Source organism: Colletotrichum phormii (genome assembly GCF_030913505.1).
Source record: "Colletotrichum phormii strain CBS 102054 chromosome Unknown BDP81scaffold_49, whole genome shotgun sequence".
In the NCBI taxonomy this organism is placed as follows: domain Eukaryota; kingdom Fungi; phylum Ascomycota; class Sordariomycetes; order Glomerellales; family Glomerellaceae; genus Colletotrichum; species Colletotrichum phormii.
In genome coordinates this window covers 38122-56072 of record NW_026851491.1, presented here as the reverse complement: position 1 = coordinate 56072, position 17951 = coordinate 38122, and the positions used below count along the sequence as shown (strand labels likewise).

At 52.9% G+C, this 17951-nt stretch overlaps 4 protein-coding genes across 4 annotated transcripts; 2 read left to right on the top strand and 2 right to left on the bottom strand.

Moving 5' to 3' along the window:
- Positions 1–2975: 2975 nt before the first annotated feature.
- On the top strand, positions 2976–3992 carry BDP81DRAFT_512041 (uncharacterized protein; the record flags this gene model as incomplete). Its single annotated transcript, XM_060595783.1, has 3 exons — positions 2976–3551; positions 3647–3722; positions 3757–3992. 3 exons carry the CDS (start codon positions 2976–2978, stop codon positions 3990–3992), a joined length of 888 nt encoding a protein of 295 aa, XP_060437501.1.
- A 3132-nt stretch (positions 3993–7124) lies between these two features.
- Positions 7125–8866, bottom strand: BDP81DRAFT_401120 (uncharacterized protein; the record flags this gene model as incomplete). Its single annotated transcript, XM_060588780.1, has 2 exons — positions 7125–8431; positions 8485–8866. 2 exons carry the CDS (start codon positions 8864–8866, stop codon positions 7125–7127), a joined length of 1689 nt encoding a protein of 562 aa, XP_060437500.1.
- Positions 8867–10485: 1619 nt separating this feature from the next.
- Positions 10486–11587, top strand: BDP81DRAFT_443496 (uncharacterized protein). The gene has a single exon (XM_060591736.1). It carries the CDS (start codon positions 10855–10857, stop codon positions 11434–11436), a length of 582 nt encoding a protein of 193 aa, XP_060437499.1. The 5' UTR covers positions 10486–10854; the 3' UTR covers positions 11437–11587.
- Positions 11588–15318: 3731 nt separating this feature from the next.
- Positions 15319–16138, bottom strand: BDP81DRAFT_443494 (uncharacterized protein). Its single transcript, XM_060591735.1, has one exon. It carries the CDS (start codon positions 16129–16131, stop codon positions 15637–15639), a length of 495 nt encoding a protein of 164 aa, XP_060437498.1. The 5' UTR covers positions 16132–16138; the 3' UTR covers positions 15319–15636.
- Between the last annotated feature and the right edge of the window lie 1813 nt (positions 16139–17951).

Below are 17951 nucleotides of genomic sequence, written 5' to 3'. Positions count from 1 at the left end.
GGACTAGAAGGGTGGAGGATAGGCTACTATTGCCTCCTCACTAGGGTCTTTCGGTAGTGGACTAAATAGTCTACTTCCTTTGCCTCTCTATAGGAGTAGGCGAGCTGCGCATCTATGTAGTTGAAGCGTTAGTGGTACTGTTCGAAGTCTCCATGGCCTGTTCGGGCTGCTAGGAGGTAATAGAGGATAGTCCGTGGTAAAGCTAATTTAGGGGGGCAGACGAGGGTGGCCTTAAGCCCTAATCTGGTATATCGGGGTGTTGCCTCTTGTTTTTACTAACGTTTATATTGGCGTCGTAGCCGTTCTTTAGTAAGTTGCTTAATACCTGATAGAGTAGTTAATTGGCCCCTAGGGACTGGTAGAGTCGTTCCCTCCTTAGCTAGGCTATCTGCTTCTTTATTTCCTTTTATATCTTGGTGCCCCGGGGACTAATAGGTTCGTATGTCGTATATTCTAGCTGCCTCCTGGATCTCTAAGAAGGTAGCTTGTGAGGAGTCTGGGACCTTACCACGGATTCCCTGGATGATATTGGTATTATCGATGTAGATGTGTATTGGCTAGCCCTGAGAGGTATAGAGGGCCCGTCGGAGCCCTGCCCTCGCCCTTTCCGCCTTACCGTTAAATACCTCTGCTAAGCCGAGGCGGCCGCAGCCCTGGGCTATACGTCTGTTCTTGCGGTAGATAATAAAGCCGAACCCTATGGCCCTATTAGCGGCTTTAGAGCCGTCTGAGTAGACGATTGTATGGTTGTCTGGTACGGTCTTGAGCCAGGCTTGGAAGGCTTTAGCTACATCCTCCTTGCTCTCTAGGGCTATGAGGTCTTGTGAGCCTTGGGGGTATTGCGGCTGTATGAGTAAAGGCCTTGGGTATTTAGGTAAGAGGCTAGCTGTTCTTTGAAGTCTTGTCTGTTGCCGCCCTTGCTGCTAGAGCCTTGGGATCAAGGGATGTTGTTAGTCTATCTTCTGTAGCCGTGTAGCGAAGCGTAGTCGTGCTGCTTCGAGGGCTACCTCTGCTGTGGGTAGGCCAGCCTCTCGAAGGAGGCTGCTAGTTGGTGTGGTCCTCTAGACAGGTAGGATAGCCCTTGCCGCTGCTATAATAACTTTGCCGACTTTGCGGACCAGGCCCTTCTGTCCCGTACCAATAGTAGATATCTGCATAGCAGTACTCCTGCTAGTATTGCTGTTGCTGTTTAGGGCTGGCTTGTTCAAGCCTGCATACCAGGTCTCAGCTCCATATAGGGCTATTGGGAGGATATAGGCGATGACCGCTTTACGCACAGCAGCCGCTGGGAGCCCTCCTTTCGTGTTTATTAGATGCCGTAGGAACTGGGCTACCTTTTTTGCCGCTGCTACCTTTGTTTCCATATTGGTGTCGGAAGGTGAGTCTCTTGTTAAACTAGACCCATAGCCACCGTATAGGTTTAGTTGAGGTCGTAGTAGTTAGGCCCTTCGCTTGTATGTCTGGTAGGTCCCTTGTTCGCTTATGTCTCCTGCTGAAGTGGACTGCCTCATACTTAGCTGGGTTAAAGGCAACCTTGTTATTAGTGCCCTAGTTGAGGATATAAGTAATCTCTTGGCCTAGGGCTATAGCGTTACTTTCTAGCAACGGGCTGATAGCTAGTAGTGTCGTAGGGTATATATGGCGTTAATTGCTGCCCGTAATTAACGGCGTCGTTTTTGCGACAAGTAGACCTAAATCGTCTGTATAACCGAACCGTAGCTTCCGGTCGTTAGCTAGGATATTAGCTATATATAGTAGGAAGAGGATAGGGGATATTGGGGACCTTTGTGGTAGCCCGCAGGATAGAGGAAAATCTTCTGTGCTTGTATCCTCTAGCCTGATCCGGGCTGTTCGACTAGTAGTAAAGGTAAAGATTAGCCTAATTAGACTACTAGGCCAGCCTTGTTGTTGTAGTTTGATAATAAGTCGGTTTCGTAAGACAGAATCAAATGCCCCCTTGATGTCCATTGTTACTAGAGTGGCGGTAAGCCCCATGATTAGAGCCTTTTCTATCTCATGGGTTAGACAGGTTATTAGGTCGACTGCAGCCCTTCCTGGTAGGGCTCCAACCTGCTGTGGGCTGGCAACCCCTTCTAGGATGGTAAGGTAGGCTATTCTTTTTGCTATTAGCCGCTCTAAGCCTTTGCCTAAGTAGGATAATAGGAATATTGGGCGCTAAGATCCGGTCTTAGAGAAGTCTGTTTTCTCTGGCTTCTGGATCATAACGACCTCTGCTTTGCGGAAGGGTCTAGGGAAGTAGCCTACTTGGATATAGGCCTGGAAGAGCTGCTGTATAGGCCTAGCTACTAATATCTAGGTGTACTGTAGTAGCTTTGTAGTAATCCTATCCGACCTAGGGGTTATAGTCTCTGTTAAAGTAGCCTGGCGTATTTCTTTTATGCTGACCATATCCTGCCAGGGTATGAGACGCCTTGTAACGACTGGGATAGTAAAAGGGTTCCTAGGTAGGTTATCTGTAGTACTGAATCGCTCTAGCAGAGCCTTCCGTAAGGCTTGGGCTTTATCGTAGGTATTGCTGATCGTCTGCCCTTCCACTATTAGAGGTGGAGACTTGACTACTAGGCTAGACTTCCGCTAGCCTAGGATTTTATATAGGTCTTGGTCTGTCTTAGCCTCTTTGGTCTTAGTAGTCCAGTAGGCGCGTTTTGCCCTTCTGACGGTTGTTAAGAAGACCTTTTGCTCTTCTAGGAAAGGGGGAGGTATGACTAGCCCAGGTTCTTGGGCCTGTTGGCGCCTAGCCTTAATAGCAGCTTGGTGGGCTTCTGAGCACTCTTCTGTCCACCAAGGGGCTCCCCTACCCTGATTAGTCCGTCTCTTGCCCACGGCTTGAATAGCTTTATAGATACTCGACGCTCTATGCGATGCATCTACTCAGCTGATACGCAATGATGAAAATGAACGCGCGAATTTCTATCGTTCCTTGAACTGGTTCACCGGACATAATAATCCTAGCAATGAAGCCGAAGCGTATTCTGATCGGTATGATTGGTGATGGCTTCCTGGCACTTGCGGTACGGTTCGGAGTGATGGAGTATGTCAAGGAGAAGACAACTGTTGGATGCCTCGAACGTCGTCGCATTGCGCAAGATTTCATCGCGGAATCCAGGACGACCATGATATCTCGACTCAAGAACGCATTCCACAGAAGGATCGGGTCCTCCAATCCACCAGTCAAACGCCCTCATTTGTACTGGCCACTCCTTATGGATGCGCTATTCGCAGCTCCGGTCCGTGCAATCAAGGTGGAAATGGTCAGCCTTTGTCTAGAAAAGGGTGCCGATCCCAACTTCCCGGTCGATGACTACTGCCCAACCATCTGGTCAGCTTGGTTTCTTCGCTTGCTCGTGCTCAGCCGTAGGGGAAGTCTCAGTAAACAGACATATATCGAAGAATTAAGGCCATACTGGCCTGTGACGGAAAAGCTCATACGTCACGGAGCGGATATGTCACTGCGTTCCTTGGAGAAGAGTACTGGAACTTTCGCGGGATCTTCAGCAAAAACCTTGTACAGAATTCTGTCTGTCCCAGAGGTATGATTTGCCAACTAAACCTTCGCCACAGTATACAAGAATGCCTTGAGCTGACAAGCCTGCATGCAGAATTTTAACACAGACAATTGAGGCAGCGGTTCGACGCCCCGGCTACGCAGGACGAGGCGCTGACGGGGACGGAAATTATGCCCAAAGCTTGCGGACGTGAAAGTATGTTTGTGAGGCAATCCAGAATGTATATTAGACTGCGCTCAATATTTTCGAAGGGGAGATGATGAGGATTTGAGGTGGACGTCTCAAATTCTCCCAGCAAGAAATGGCATCCCTAGTCACGAATCCCTGGTAAAACACAAATGTGAGAAGGGGCGCCCCCGACGTTACGCCATAGATCAAGTCTCAGTGTCCATTTCCATTGCTCACATCTCCCTAGCCGCACTGGCCCGTTTGTTTTCTTCCCAGATATTCCCAGCGAGGATTTAATTCTGTGTCGTAAACCTTCTTTTTAAAGGGCTGGCTTACTTATTTTGACCTAATATTCTCTTTTATTTATCTGATTTTTTTTTTTTTACTTTAGAGCCAATTATTTAGGTGTAAAGCGGCACTCTGTATACAATCTTTATTTTAATAAAATTAATCTCTTTTTATTTATAAATAGCTTTTTAGCTTTCCCTTCTTTATAACTACGGATGAAACCTAGCGATAGCGATATGTTCTCATTCATAAGATCTACTTTTATCTTGACACTTCTAATAAGGTAGCCTTGCGGCATGGACTCCCGCACTCCCAATACGTTAACTCACTGCTTGTTGACTTGGATAGGTAGGTTAAAAGTTCCCCGTAATCTGAAGGCTCATCTGTAACTCAGCAAAACAGAGTCATGTCGTTCGTTGTCTTGGGAAGACCGATGGATAGCCACGGAGCCAGGAACATACTAACCCGCCAAACAACCCACCTCATCCGAACACGCCCCACATCCAACCTCCGTAACCCGATCCCGACTAGCAACGACCACGGCCCGGTCCGAACATCAGTTGGGACCCAATTCCATCTGACATCCGGCCCGGCTTCATTCCACCACCCGTTCCCAATAATAGCATCCTCCCCCCCTTCTCTCCTTCTCCCCTCTCCCAAAATCGAATGATTCTCCGTCATTCAGAAAAGCCACCGCCCGGCGCCCGGCGCATGGCGTCTCGGCAATGCACCTGCCCGTCTCCGTTGCCACATCACGCCCGCATACCCCCTCTCTTCCCCCTTCCCTCTAGGGCTCGGATTCAGCCTCGTCTTCATCGGTCATTTTCACATCTGACATCTGTCACATTTTCCCATCTGCCTACTTACCTGTAACTGTACCCGGACCATCAGCTCAGCTCCGAACCTCCTCTCCCTCCCACAACCAACGCCAAGAGCCCCCATCCCCGTCCGCCACGTCCCGTTCCGAAGTTGAAACCTGAGTAGTCACATTTCGCCATTCCGCCGGAAGAAAAGTTGAACCGGAAAAGTAAGAGAGACACCCATCCATCCCGCTCGCTTCTCCCCCTCCGAACCCTCCGCACCGTGCTCGGCGAGCTGCTTGCATTCCCCCTCCTCCCCGGAATCCGTCTCATCCAAACGATCTTCCCATCTTTGCCATCATGTTTCATCAGCCGCAGAAAACGCCATTAACGCCCCCTTCTCGCCTGCACCTACCCTCCCGGCACCCCAGCCTCCACCTCTCCAAGTCTTTTGTCAAAAGGCTTGCTATCACGGTAGCCAGATATCCCAACCGACCACACAAACGCCAGAAAGAATTCCCACCCGACCCCCTGGAACTCGCTGACTACCACGAACCTCAAACTGCGCCACCACACTCACCATCATCGGCAGCTTCATCCCCCCACTCAAAGAGGGCACCGAGGAAACAAGAACTCTTGAACAAGAACCGGCCCGAGGAGAACAGATAGCAAAAGTGCAAAAAAGGCAACCCGCAGCAGAATCTGCAAACAGCCGCCATCACTACCCCGTAGCCCCTCATACCTCATACCTCGATCATCCATCCTCCTCTGTCCCCCACCAAACCCATTCCACCTCCAAGGCAGCAAGCCTAACATACAACTACTCTCCATCTCCAACACATCCAACCTCCCACTCTCTTTCCAGCGAAAGTCACGGCGACCTGCATCTGAAACACGTGGCGTCAAACGTCCACAATTCTCACCCTCAGAGTCCAGCCCAGCCCAGACTCCATCCAGTCCTCCCCAGAGCCGCCTCGACATACCTCATCCTTCCCCAGTCCCATCTCCGACGGAATTACTGCCGCCGCCGCCGCCGCCGCCGCTGCAACATGGCAATCTATTCTTCCCTTACCATGCAATGCAAGACGCGCACCTGTCAGCGGCAGATGCGAAAATCACAACCCCCCCAAACGCACGCAAAATGCTGACGGCTGCCGAGGAGACACTGAATGGGCGACGTCCACTTCCGGATAGGTACTTTCTGCCTACTATGTACCTTATGTAGTGCTGGCGCGGGGGTCGGCAAAAGCTAGCAACCTCCCCCCCCCCCCTCCGGGCGATGGTCCGCTTGCCGCGGGGTCGACACCCCGGCGATCGACAGCGTTACATCCGTCGCGATCGCGACGCGGTGGGCGAGGGTACGAAGCGAGGGGTCGGGTTGACATGTCACCTATCTTAGGTAAAGGTAGCTCACCAAGAGGAGGGGGGGATGTCGTGATTCCCCAAGTATGCCCAGCGGCTGATGAAATGCGATGAGCTGACCATCCAGTCTACCGGGCACACCACACCGGGCTTCATACGAGGCATACATCACAAGATGGTGTGAATCAAGACACGAACACGAGCGCGAGAGCTTTGGACGAATGGTAGGTATTCAAGTAGGTTTATTTTAGGCCACCATGTGATGGAAGTCTATTCACCACCCAACACCAGTCACTCACAGCTCTAGGCTGGAGGCTTGAAACTACGACCAAAGATAGTCGCAGCAGGACTCTCCAATGTTGTAGAGTCCAAAATCAAAGAAACAAGTCTGTACAAGACGGCTGGGCTCGGTCCCACCGTAGCGCCGAGCTTTGCGCCTGTGGAACGCCCAAGTAAATCCAATAAACAGGCTGCCACTTTATCCCGTGGGCCTAGGTCTGCAACTCCGTTGCGGTTTTTCCCCAAGTCTAGTATTTTTCTCCATCTTTTTGAACACTCCTTCCAGTGGCTCCATATGTTCCTCCCGTAAGAAAGAAAATATCTACAGGCTTTGCAGCGCCGGCTTGGGCGCTTGCTATTTTAAACAATAAGAATACTAGATAATAAACATAAACAATAAGATTTGTGGTGGTTGAAACCAAGAAAAAAAACGCGATAAAAGGAAAGGTTGGTTCGTAAGATGTCGTAAGACGTGGCCTAGTCGAGGCGTGGTGGTAAAAGGAGCGACGATAGTCGGGTATCTTGTGTAAAGGATAAACTCGAAAAAAGGATAGTGGTCTCCGATGTGAGCGGCGTGTTATCATCATCGTTGTTTCGGGGTCGTTAATCGTTACAGTAGATCTTTGAGCCGCCAACTGGGTGTTGGAAGTGACGGTGTAGATCTTGTATAGGAAGGGGATATGTTTCACCAAAGGCAGCATCATCTGCGAATGCCAACCTTTTCAGCCAGGTTGCGCCAGAAACGGCCACCCTTGCGCTCCTCGCTCCTGGAGCGAATCATTTTCGTGTCGCGCTCCATAGGCCCGACGATGTCTTCATCGCCACGCTCAGGGAACTTGCCCTCAGCGTCAACGAGTCGAGGAATTGCGGTGGGGAGACCATCTTCGAGGCGGCGCCATTGCATATTGGCAAAGTCATCGTCCTGGGTAGGTCTGCGCAGTATGGCAGAGCCGCCACTGCTGGCGCGAACACGACCACGACTGCGGCTGCGGGAGCTTCCCGGGCGTTGGTTGCTCGACTTGTTGGCAGCAACGATGCGCTCCATCGTCTGCTCGTGGAAGGTTCGCCAGTTCTTCTCAGTCTCAGCCCACTTCGCCTCAGTGAGCGCGTAAATCTTGGAAGTCTCGCTATAGTTTTCGCCAGTCCGCACAAGGTGCTTGGTATAGCTGACGCGTGCGGCTTCCCAGTCTGCTCGCAAGAGACGGAGAGTCTCCATGTCGGCCTCCACAGGTTGGTAAGGTTGCGGGGTGATGGTGAAGTTGGCGTGTCCAAGGCGATCTGACCACTCATCGTGGTCCTGAACAATGGAAGGGAATCCAATGGGTAGCTCTTGGCTCGATTGTACGTGGCGGAACGAAGACACTGACGGCTTCGCGCTCAGCGAGGGCGTAGACATCTGAGGAAGCGGCTGAGGGGAGGGAATTTCCATGGAGAGGGTTGACGGAGCCACGCTGGGAGATTGCAGAGGACTGGGATGGGGAACTTCTGTTGGCGGGCTGTTCATCAAAAGGGGAGGAAGCAGAGGTGTTGCGGCAAGAGCTCGATCACGCTCGATGCTCTCTCTCTCGTTGTTGGCCTTTTCAATATCGATGGGAGCCGGAGAATCCACGCTTTCAGTACTTTCCCAGAAGGATGTGGCGGGAGTTGGGATCGGGTACTCGTTAAGCCTGTCGAGTATCTGCCGCGTAGGGCCAGACAAGGAGGAAGATCGGCTCGATGATGCCGCACGAGAAACAGGGTGAGCGTTCTCAAACGTCAGCTCGGTGGTAGGAGAAGCAGTCAAGTTTGCCCGCTTCGTAGACTTCCATCGCGAGAGCTGTGGGAACCGCGATCCCAAACGTGTGGCCAAGCCGGAGAAGGGTGATTCGGTGCCACTCCTCTTTCTATCCAATGTGGACGTAAAATCGCCATCACTCGCGAATCCGAGGTCATAGTCGATATCAAAGTCGGCAGGGTACACACTGTTGAGCGTCTCGGAGCTTTCGTGGTGGATGCAAGGCTCGTCACCTAATGAGTCATATTAGTACTGGGCGAGTGACTAGAAGCAAAAGCCGACTTACACAAGCAGTTGTACAAGTCAAATGGCTCGGCGAGAATGGTGCTTTCGTCAAGTTCGTCCCGCTCCAATGGCTCCTCTTGCACATCGGGAAGTGGCCTTTTAGAGGACTTTGTGTGGATAGTTGAAGTTGGTGACGATGGGCTTTCAACGACGCAGGTGGGCGGGAGGTCAAGCGATGAAGATGAGCTGGAGTAGCGTAGATGTCCTCGCGTTGAGAAGGTAGGTGTGACGGGTGATGCAACGTCGGAGGATGAGGAGTTGGTCGTATAGTAGACGTACTGGCGGTCCATTTCGCCTTCTGGGAACTCGGGCTGTTGCTCTTCGAATTTGCGACGTTCTTCAACAAGCTGAGGTAGCAGCAATGGCTTCAACTTGGGAGACATGATGTCTGCCCGAAGAATATGGATTGCTTAGCAAGGTTGAAGACGATACACTATTGGTACTATTGCGTCAGATGTCGAGGTTGGATGTTCGGGGCTTTGTGTTGTTTGGTTATATCTTGGTCGGGGCGGTGGGGTAGCCAGGCGTTGGGTTGAACAGAGAGATACTGCTGTGGCTGCGGTGATGATGAGATGAAGCAAATATGTTGTGCCAGGTATTCTTATCCGATGTCATTCCAGGTACACTTGCGATTAGTATCCGATTTCAAGTCGTGTAAGGTTGCCGTTGTTGTCGCGAAGTGGGTGTGTTGGGGGTTTGGTCTGGTGTAAGTACTCTTTGGGGCGTACTTGGTCGATGCCGACGCCACTCAGATGGTTCCTGTCAGCCGGATCTTCCCACTCCACATTCTCGTGATCCTGTACTGGCGGCTTATGTTGTCTCTCTTTCCCCCAGCCGACAACAGCGACGTGGCGTTGTGCTGTTTCGAACTCTTTTTTTTCCTTCCCCTCGGAGGCGGTGATGGTTGTCGTGACTGAGTGAGTGACGGCTGTGTAGAAGCGCTATGGAAATGCCCTGGTTTTCTCCAATGAATTGGAATCAGATGTTCGAGCCGGCCGTTTGTCAAGGGCGGTAAGTCGTCCCACGTGTACGAAACTGGTGCAGGGTACCTCGGCCTGTCTGGCGGTGGTTGGGCGTGAGTGTGCTGGTACTGGGGGTCCAGCAGGAATTTGGGTTGGTTATGCGTGCGTTGTTTCCTCGGTGCAGATGCCTCCTCTTCCAATCAAATGGGGGTGAAGATGGACCCAATGCGACACTTGACTTGATAGCTCCGGGTTTTGCTGCAGGGCGCACACGTGAGGGGATGACAACGTCGTTGAAGGGTCGCGGGGAATGGGGGTTCGTAACGCAAAGGCCTAGACGTGAGGTGAGGCGGTCGTCGATATATGAGGGCGTGGAGGTGTTGCTGGGTTAGACAACAGAACAAGTCTAGAGTCTAAGAGGGGGATGGAACGACTGGCGACGGGTGCTAGCTTATGGTTTGCGACGAGTGACTATGCTTCTACGAGAGAAGAGATGACGGACGGAAAACAAGTCGAGACAAGACCAGACCAGACGGCGATGGGTTCCCAGCCAGGTGATATTTCCCCCAAGGAGGGTGGGAGAAGAAAATGTTTGGACAGGACAGACGGGTGGCAGTCGGCAAGGAAGACAAGGTAGAGAGGCAAGGCAGGGTGCGATCCAATGTGGGCAGTGGGCGTGGGTCCGGACGGGGGGGTGGGGGGAAGGGGGGTATGTGCGAGTTTTCCGCAGTGACGGCGACGAAGAAAACAAAGAATTAGGAAGAAGTTCAAGACACCGAGCGAACTGCGTGGGCGAAGTGGGCGAGGAAAGTGGAGACGAAGTACCTAAGGTAGAGGCAGCAGGGGGGTGATAAAAAAAAAGAACCGGGGGGTGTGGAAGACGGTGGCCGGGAGCTAGGATGAAAAGGCTTGGTGGGAAACTCAAGCTTACCTTCCTTGTCTTAGTTAAAAACCCAACCTAAGATCCAAGCTAACTTTTCTGTGCTTACCTTGTCTGGTGTGTTTTTCTTTGGAGGGCAGGTCCGCAGGAGGGCAACTGGAGTCTGGAGGGGAAGGAGGAAAAAACAACATTGGATACCTGACTGCGGTACGTACTTCTTTTAACCTGACTGAGTGGGATACCTGCAGCAGACACAGACTGGGAAGGCAGAGAGACATGGAGCGAAAGATACGTATCTCTCAAGGCCTTTCCTTCCTTGCGTTCTGGGCATTCTTGCCCTGATCCCGGTCAGAAGAGGAGGTACGTAGGTACAAGCATGGTGAGGTCAGGCAAGGAAGGGAAGGAGCGAACTGCTACCATGTGCAAGGTGCGATGGATGGGAGGATGGAAGGAAGGAGGAAGGCCAGGTCTACTTGCCTTATTTTCTCTCCTTCCGTGCGTGTAATACCACAGTGAATTGCTGCATCTGATGGTGGAGGGAAGGAGGGAGCCATTGTCTATCAACAACTCTAGTCAAGTCAGTCGAGAATGGCAGGACCAAGGTTGGAAGGCGAGGATGACAAAGAGCAGGAACGGAGGAGGGGACTTTTTGCTGGTTTGGTCATTTTTTGCTGCACCTCAGTTGGGAGTCATTGTTGCACACTTTTCCCTCACTCCCCAGCCAAGCCCCACGATGCCGGTAGACACCTCAGATACTCCAACTCTACCGTTCACCTACGGATGCACACAATCAATCATCAGGGCATTTGCAATTTTCTCCGGACATCGCCTGCGGATACGCTTTCGCTTCTCTTGCCTCTTGCTCTGCCCTCCGAGACGCACGGAAACTGCTGCACCAGGGCGCCTCTGTCGTTTCGTGGTATTCTTTCTTTTCTGTCTTTGTCTCTCTTTCCTTACTCTCTCGGCACGGCCAACCCCCGTCTCTTTCAAAGTCACTTCCCAGGGCAAGAGAAGAAAAGAAGGGCTTATGAGTCCGCCTTTCGGTTCTCTTTACCATGGCCAACAAGCATACCCAACTACAGCGACCCGCTCTACGCCAGATGCAGCTTAACCTCTCATCCTCTTGGTCTGTGTGCCGCCGTCGACTAAGCCCAAGGCCCCAGGCTCATTGTGGAGGAGGAGAGTGGAGGAGTTCTCTCAAGCGCCTCCATGCCTTTCTCTCTGCCTCTCTGCCTCCGCCTCTGCTGCTGGGTCGATGGGTTGACGCGGCGGTCAGAGATCTCTGCCTCAAGGACGGCCCAAGCCTTTCAGGGTTTTGCGCTGTGCCCTAGACAGTACACCGGAGCCACGTTCTCATGTTCCATGTTCGGCTTGCCCTCAACTCTTCGACGTTGGCGGGGGACTTCCTTTGGAATGGGGAAAATACGTCTCCATATGGATGGATACCTGCTAGCCCACGGAGTATACGGATACTAAAAGGCGTTGCCAACGAGGATTTCAATGGACGCAGCAGAGGCAACGGATGGAGTCATGCTCCGACGGCACCAATTGTTCGTCTCCACCGTTGACACCTCCTGGGGCTGACTCCCGTTCCGACATTCAAGACACCGGCGGAACAGAGCAAGACAGTACGGCTGACGTGACTCTCCTGTTTCCATGGTAGTTGGTTTAGTCCACCACCTGGAGAGACTGAACCTGACTCTGCGACGAAAGGGAGGCGATTCTCAAACCACTTAAGCTGCGTCACTGCTATGCCAACGGTACGGCAGAACGCGGTGCGCAAAGCTAGCACGCTAGCTTCGCAAAAGTAGTTCATCGGGGTTTTGTGTTGTCAATCAACCAACCCGCAACACCATACTCCGTACCATTGGCGGCATTCTACTCCGTACTGACACCGAGAATACGTACCTCAGATTCCCGAGTCTTCAACCACCTACCGGTTTCAATGCCTTGGGCAATTTACGCTGCCGATTTCCTGGTGGCACTCTGCGTGGTTGTCGCGTGCAGTACATAAGCAGGATGATGCCATTGGCGAAGTTGCTCACACATTTCGAAGCTCGACAACTCCCGGCTATGCTACCGTCAACTCATGTGCAGTGGACGTCGCAAAGCAGACCATGCAGCAGCCAACCGTCGGTCGAATCCCCAATTCCCATACGGAGTACTTCGGCCTTCTTCTGCAACCTCTGCAGCCTCTGCACAACGGTTGAGCGGCTGCCAGTCCATCGATAGCAACGCTGCTGCAACGGAGCGACGGACACCAATGGACATGCGCCGGTCAATGGCAGAATAGACAGGGAGCGGGGCAGGGTCCAGGGCTTCTTCCCCCCATCTACTGCCCGCCCAACCTGGCTTTCACGTTCTTCGTTGCTGGGAATGCTGGAGCCTCAATGCCCATCGTTGGTTTGAGGTATCTAGCTGTGAGTCTTGGGTCCCGGATACGACTGACGTGTGCGAAGTACGGATGTTGTTCCTCCAGACTTTCCTCAACGCCTCCTTCGCCGCCCCCTCTTCTCTCCTCACAGTCCGCATTTCCTTGTCCGGCAGACATAGGTAACAGTAACTCGAACTACGAATACCTACGCAGCAGACCTTTTCTCTGCATCCACCCGTCAACGGTGACGGCATGCCCTCCTGCCGCTTCGGCTTAGGTTCCGCCGTCTGTTTTGCCCTGCTTTGGCACTGCCTCTGTTGTTCCGAGAACACTAACCCCAATTCCGTTTCGTTTCCTTCGCCATCAGGGATCATAGCTCGGCCTCCTTCCCTCCCCTCCCCTTGTTTGTCGGTTCGACTAGGGTACCAGGTTCAGGTTCAACGTTTTCCTCTGCTTTGACCGGGGCTACAGAAACGGACAAGCGTCTTCGCACATGGTCCCCTCATCCCTGGTACGGATTGTGCTCCCCGTTGGCCGGAGGAGGGTTCGCGGGAGACGTTTGGAAGCCGACAGCCACTGACAGCTGAATGGATAATGGCCGACTCCAGTCTCCATCGCGTTCACAGAGCTGCTGCCGATGCACCGCGGTTGAACCAAAGATACGTATCCGTACACTATTTCTCGGCACGACGTGCTGGACTGTGTTCTGGGCCTTCTCTCTCTCCACCCCAATGGATCCTGCTCTGCCGATTTTGGGACCGGCTCCAAGAGCCCGGTGGACATGACAGCTGGCGACCACATTTGAGCAGGGTTCCGGCGGATCTGCACAACTCGGCTGGATTCGTTTGCTTTATGCATGCACAATGATCTAGCCATTACGAGGTCGACCATCACAGTCGCTTGACCCAATGACAAGTTGCCCACCCACTCATCAGTCACTTCAAGGCCTATCTATTGAGTGCACGGAGGACTCGTCAACGAGCCGATGGTGCTCTGAGGAACAACGACCAGGGATAACTCAATATTTTGCCGCCCTAAGGTTCAGACAAGCACGGAAAATGAGGAGTGGCTGGTCCTGCAGCAGCATTTGACTCGGTTGTGTACTCCGGGCGGCACCCCAAATCCCAAGAGTTCGGTGCCATAGCGTCGTGCGCTGCGCAAACGTTCGACTCCCAAACCGACCATTTCTCACAACAGACATCAGTTTGCCCGATGGGCTCTTTCATATTAGCCATCTCCATTCTCCAAGACTTCTCGCTTGCTTGGAGGTGGATTGTCGAGTTGTTCTCAGCTTTTTGGTCGCTTGATTGGGTTCGAAGTCAACAGGGACCAGGGCTTCATTACTTCCCCAGCTGTCGGCCAGGGAGAGGTCCGTAACCCCACTGCGCAGCGACCAAGCTCTCTGGCTACGGATATGGACACAACCATTGAAGCCCCGGAGACTGCGGACCTCGGAGCACAACAAAGAACAACGTGGATTAGATTTCTTAGTGCTTGCTACCATTTGTGGTTTGGGGCATTGGTCCATTGTTGGGTATTAATCACCGCAGCCATCGAAGGCCTGATAAGTCCTTCAGCGACGTCGGCCTGTGCGGTCCACCATGGAGAATCACTGGATAGGTCGGCACGTCGGCTCGTCAAGATCAAGGACTGCCAGCATCTATCTCTACGCAGTGGGTATTCTCTTCTGGGCGAGCATCGCAAACGACAAAGACCTTGAAGGATCTCGGCGGCCCCTCAGTCCGTTTTCGGCACATGAATTTCTTTCTCCAGTCAAGATTCACCCGCCTTTCGTTGCGCCCTAGGGTGTCTTCGTCCCCTCGACCCTGCCAACCTGCGAGCGGGTATGTTCCAGGTTGGCGGGTAACGCAACGCTGTGGCGCGGGGAGCAATGTGGCTTCCTCCTTCCTGCTCAGGCATAGTGACCAACCCCTAGGCGATGGGTGCTGATGGAATAGCATGGAACGATACGATGGAATTTGGGAGCGGCATCTCTGAGCAACGCTGCCGCAGTCGCAACTCGCAAGTCGGGACGCAAGAGTCAGGATTCGTTCGACAATGGTGGTAAATGGCGAGCCACAACTTTGAGCGGAAGGTCTGAACTTTGCGGGCCAACCAACCTTTCAGGAGCCTTCAGGCGGAAGCTGATTGGCCATGGATAGAACGACAAGACTCCATCAACGTGTTTGCTCCTATCATATCCGTACTGCGACCATCACCAAGAAACTTTGAATTGACGGTATTGGTAGCTCGGAAGCTTGGAGCATGCTTCGAACCCAACCTAACGCCCTCAATTCCAAGAAGCCGGGACCATTTTGAGCAATACAGCCCGCAGCGGATACCAACTGACAGGTTTAACATGGACCCGCTCGATGGGTGAGCGGCTGAGCAATCAGTGGAATCTAGATAAGTTGCCAGTGACCACATAACAAGGTACTTGGAGTTACCAGGACCTGGCCGAGGAATGACGATTGTCGAGCATGGTCAAGTCAAGGTAGACCCAGTCAGGTTCCGGTCAGCTGTGGTCCAAATCGACGCAATTGGCGAATGACGTGCTGCGCCCTGGTCCGATATTACACCATCCTCTCACTGCCAGGACCATCCATCGCAACTTCACGAGGCCTGCGAAAGTCCCATACTGGATACCGAGGGTTGAGACCAGGTATCCATGGAGAGGTCATAGCAGCGGCTGTCACTACGATAGTTTCCTGTTCTCACAAGGTCCGCCGTGGAGATACCCACTCAGGTCAATGCGCCACAACAAACAGCCGGACTGACGCCTACGGACTGCCTAGGTAAACACTGTTGGCTTAGCAGTGGTTGCCATAAGAGAGCAGTCGAACGCCTACGACTAGGTGCAGGACACCAGGAGGCGATGGTTGGACGTTGCATTGGCTCCCTCGGCCGTCAGTATCGGTGGGCGAAACTATTTCCACCCTATCCCTTGGTCATCAGCATCCGCTGGTCTTTCATGTTCCAACCCTGGAGACCTAGCCGCCTCAGTTTGCCGCCTACAAATCCCATCTGAATGACAAATGCAATTTTGGAAAAAGAAAGGCTGGGGGGAATGTCGACCTCTCCCCGCGAGCCGCCGACGTATCGATGCTGCCGTATCCGTACAGCTGAGGTCGCATAGAGAAGCGCATTGCCAGTTGCCAGGCTCCCTCTTCGACCTGATTCAGCCGGCGCCTCGTGTCCGCTGGCTGTATTGCCTGCCAAGCGTTGCTGCCACAGGGAGATCCGATGGCGCGAGACCATTGTTGCAGGTTCTGAACATCGTAGCGAAACGCTGGTAGCCTCACTCGGGGCAACGAAGCGCCTCCATCGAGGCTGACGGGATGGATGGAGCTTGTTGAATGACTCTGCTTCTAGGCGGATTTCTGGATCTTGTCCAGTCAAGCGCTTGGCGCTCATCTCGTCGTACGCACGCATGCTGCCGGGGCGGGGTAGGACTAGGCCCGAGGGACGGACGCCCTCTCCTTGTTTTCCGCCGCTAGGTGCAGTGCTGCCCCGAAGTCCTGGAGCGCCTCGATGAGTGTGCCATTTCGCCTGGGCAACAAACATGGGCAAGCCATGCGAATTCAGGCACTCGTTGACTTGCAGTATGTCGATCCCTTCCTGTTCCTGGATTAAGGACGTTAAAGGCAAGACTTTACATCCTGCATTGAGGCTCCCGACTGCTCCAACGAGCAGCCTGCGAAAAGGCGTGCCGGCTTCGAGGGGTTCGGCGCGTTGACGAGGCTCAGCCTGAATCAGCTTGCTGGCATTACGGTCACATCGTGCCTTCACCATGGCCAAACTCAGCCAGCATCAAGAGTCAGTTTGCATCCACTACGTTCCGCACATCCCTTCAACTGAAGCATCTTCTCCTTGAACATCGACATCTCGGTTCTCTCTTTGACAGCTGTATCCATATGTCGCTCCGAAATCGCACTGCCCTCATCAGTGGTTCATGTGTTGTCTTGAGAAGAGATGCCACAAAACACTTACACCACGCTACGCCCATGAAGCCAAGATCACGACGCGGAGCCCCCCTCAACTCGCAGGTCTGAGCTCCAATACCACGTGTGTCGGGCGTTTTCCGCCAACATCTTGACAAGGGTCCTCCACTTTGGCCAACTTCTAAATTTTGAATTTTCAACGACGACTCGAATGCAACCTCGCTTTCCAGTCGCCCCATCGTTGCTTCTCCTCGGATGATGGCACCACATGCGGCTTTCAGCATCGTCATATACGTTGGAAGCAAACCTTGTTCCACGTTTTGCAAAGATATCGAGGTCTAGGGGCAGTCTCACTATCAGGTGGCTCCACAGATGACAACGCTGGTCGGCTCGCCCTTCCTATCCCGCTTCCCGTCCTGTTACTCCAGTCTCGAGGGCAGATGCCACAGCATCGGCACGACGTCAAAGCCGTATGACACAAGCGCGGGCCACTACCAACTCTAGGCAAGAGCACAGCTGTCCCTATGGGTTGCCAGAACACCGGCAACATCTCAATGATTCGAAAGCTTGTCCCCCTCATTGTGCGACAGGGACGCCCTAATAATCCCATGACGCTGGCCGGCCATTAAGTCATCGCCAGGAGATTGGCTTATCACCGAGAGAGCTTGCCAGGAGTGGCCTTTCTCTTCTTGTCCTGTACATACTAAACGCCTCCGTTCTATGCAACATCCCGCTACAATTTTCTTGCGCAAAAGTCCGTCCCTACAAACGATGTCTTTCTACGTAGCCACGTCCTCATACTCATTATCCGCCAGCACCTAGCTGCTGCCCGAGCGTGTTTCCCGTCATCAACTGGGAGCATGGTTGCTCGTGCCAATGTCGACCTGCCTTTACGCCCCTCCCCCTCCTGGCATGGTAGAAATTTTTTACTACTGTGCCGTAGTACATCGGATGCTTTCGTCTCTCGAATCACTTCATCTAGGCCTGGCGGTGGAATTTCTGGGTGGGGCAACAGATCCTTCCTTGCTGCAGCGGAACAGGCTTGCTTGCTTACATGCTCGACACTCTTGACTGGTATTGCTGGCTTCACCTTACGCCGCTGAGCTCTAGTCCAGCCCTAGGTTCACTCAGCAAACGGCGTGGTTTACGAATAGGGACGCCGGTCAGCCCCGGTGAAATCCAGGATAGGAGCGCGGTAGGCCCAACAATTGCCTCCACAGTTCTGACGACATCTCTTTGGCTAATCGATCTAATGAGTTGTGATTATATCATAATCACGATGAATGGAGTTCTCTTTTTGCGGGCCATGGA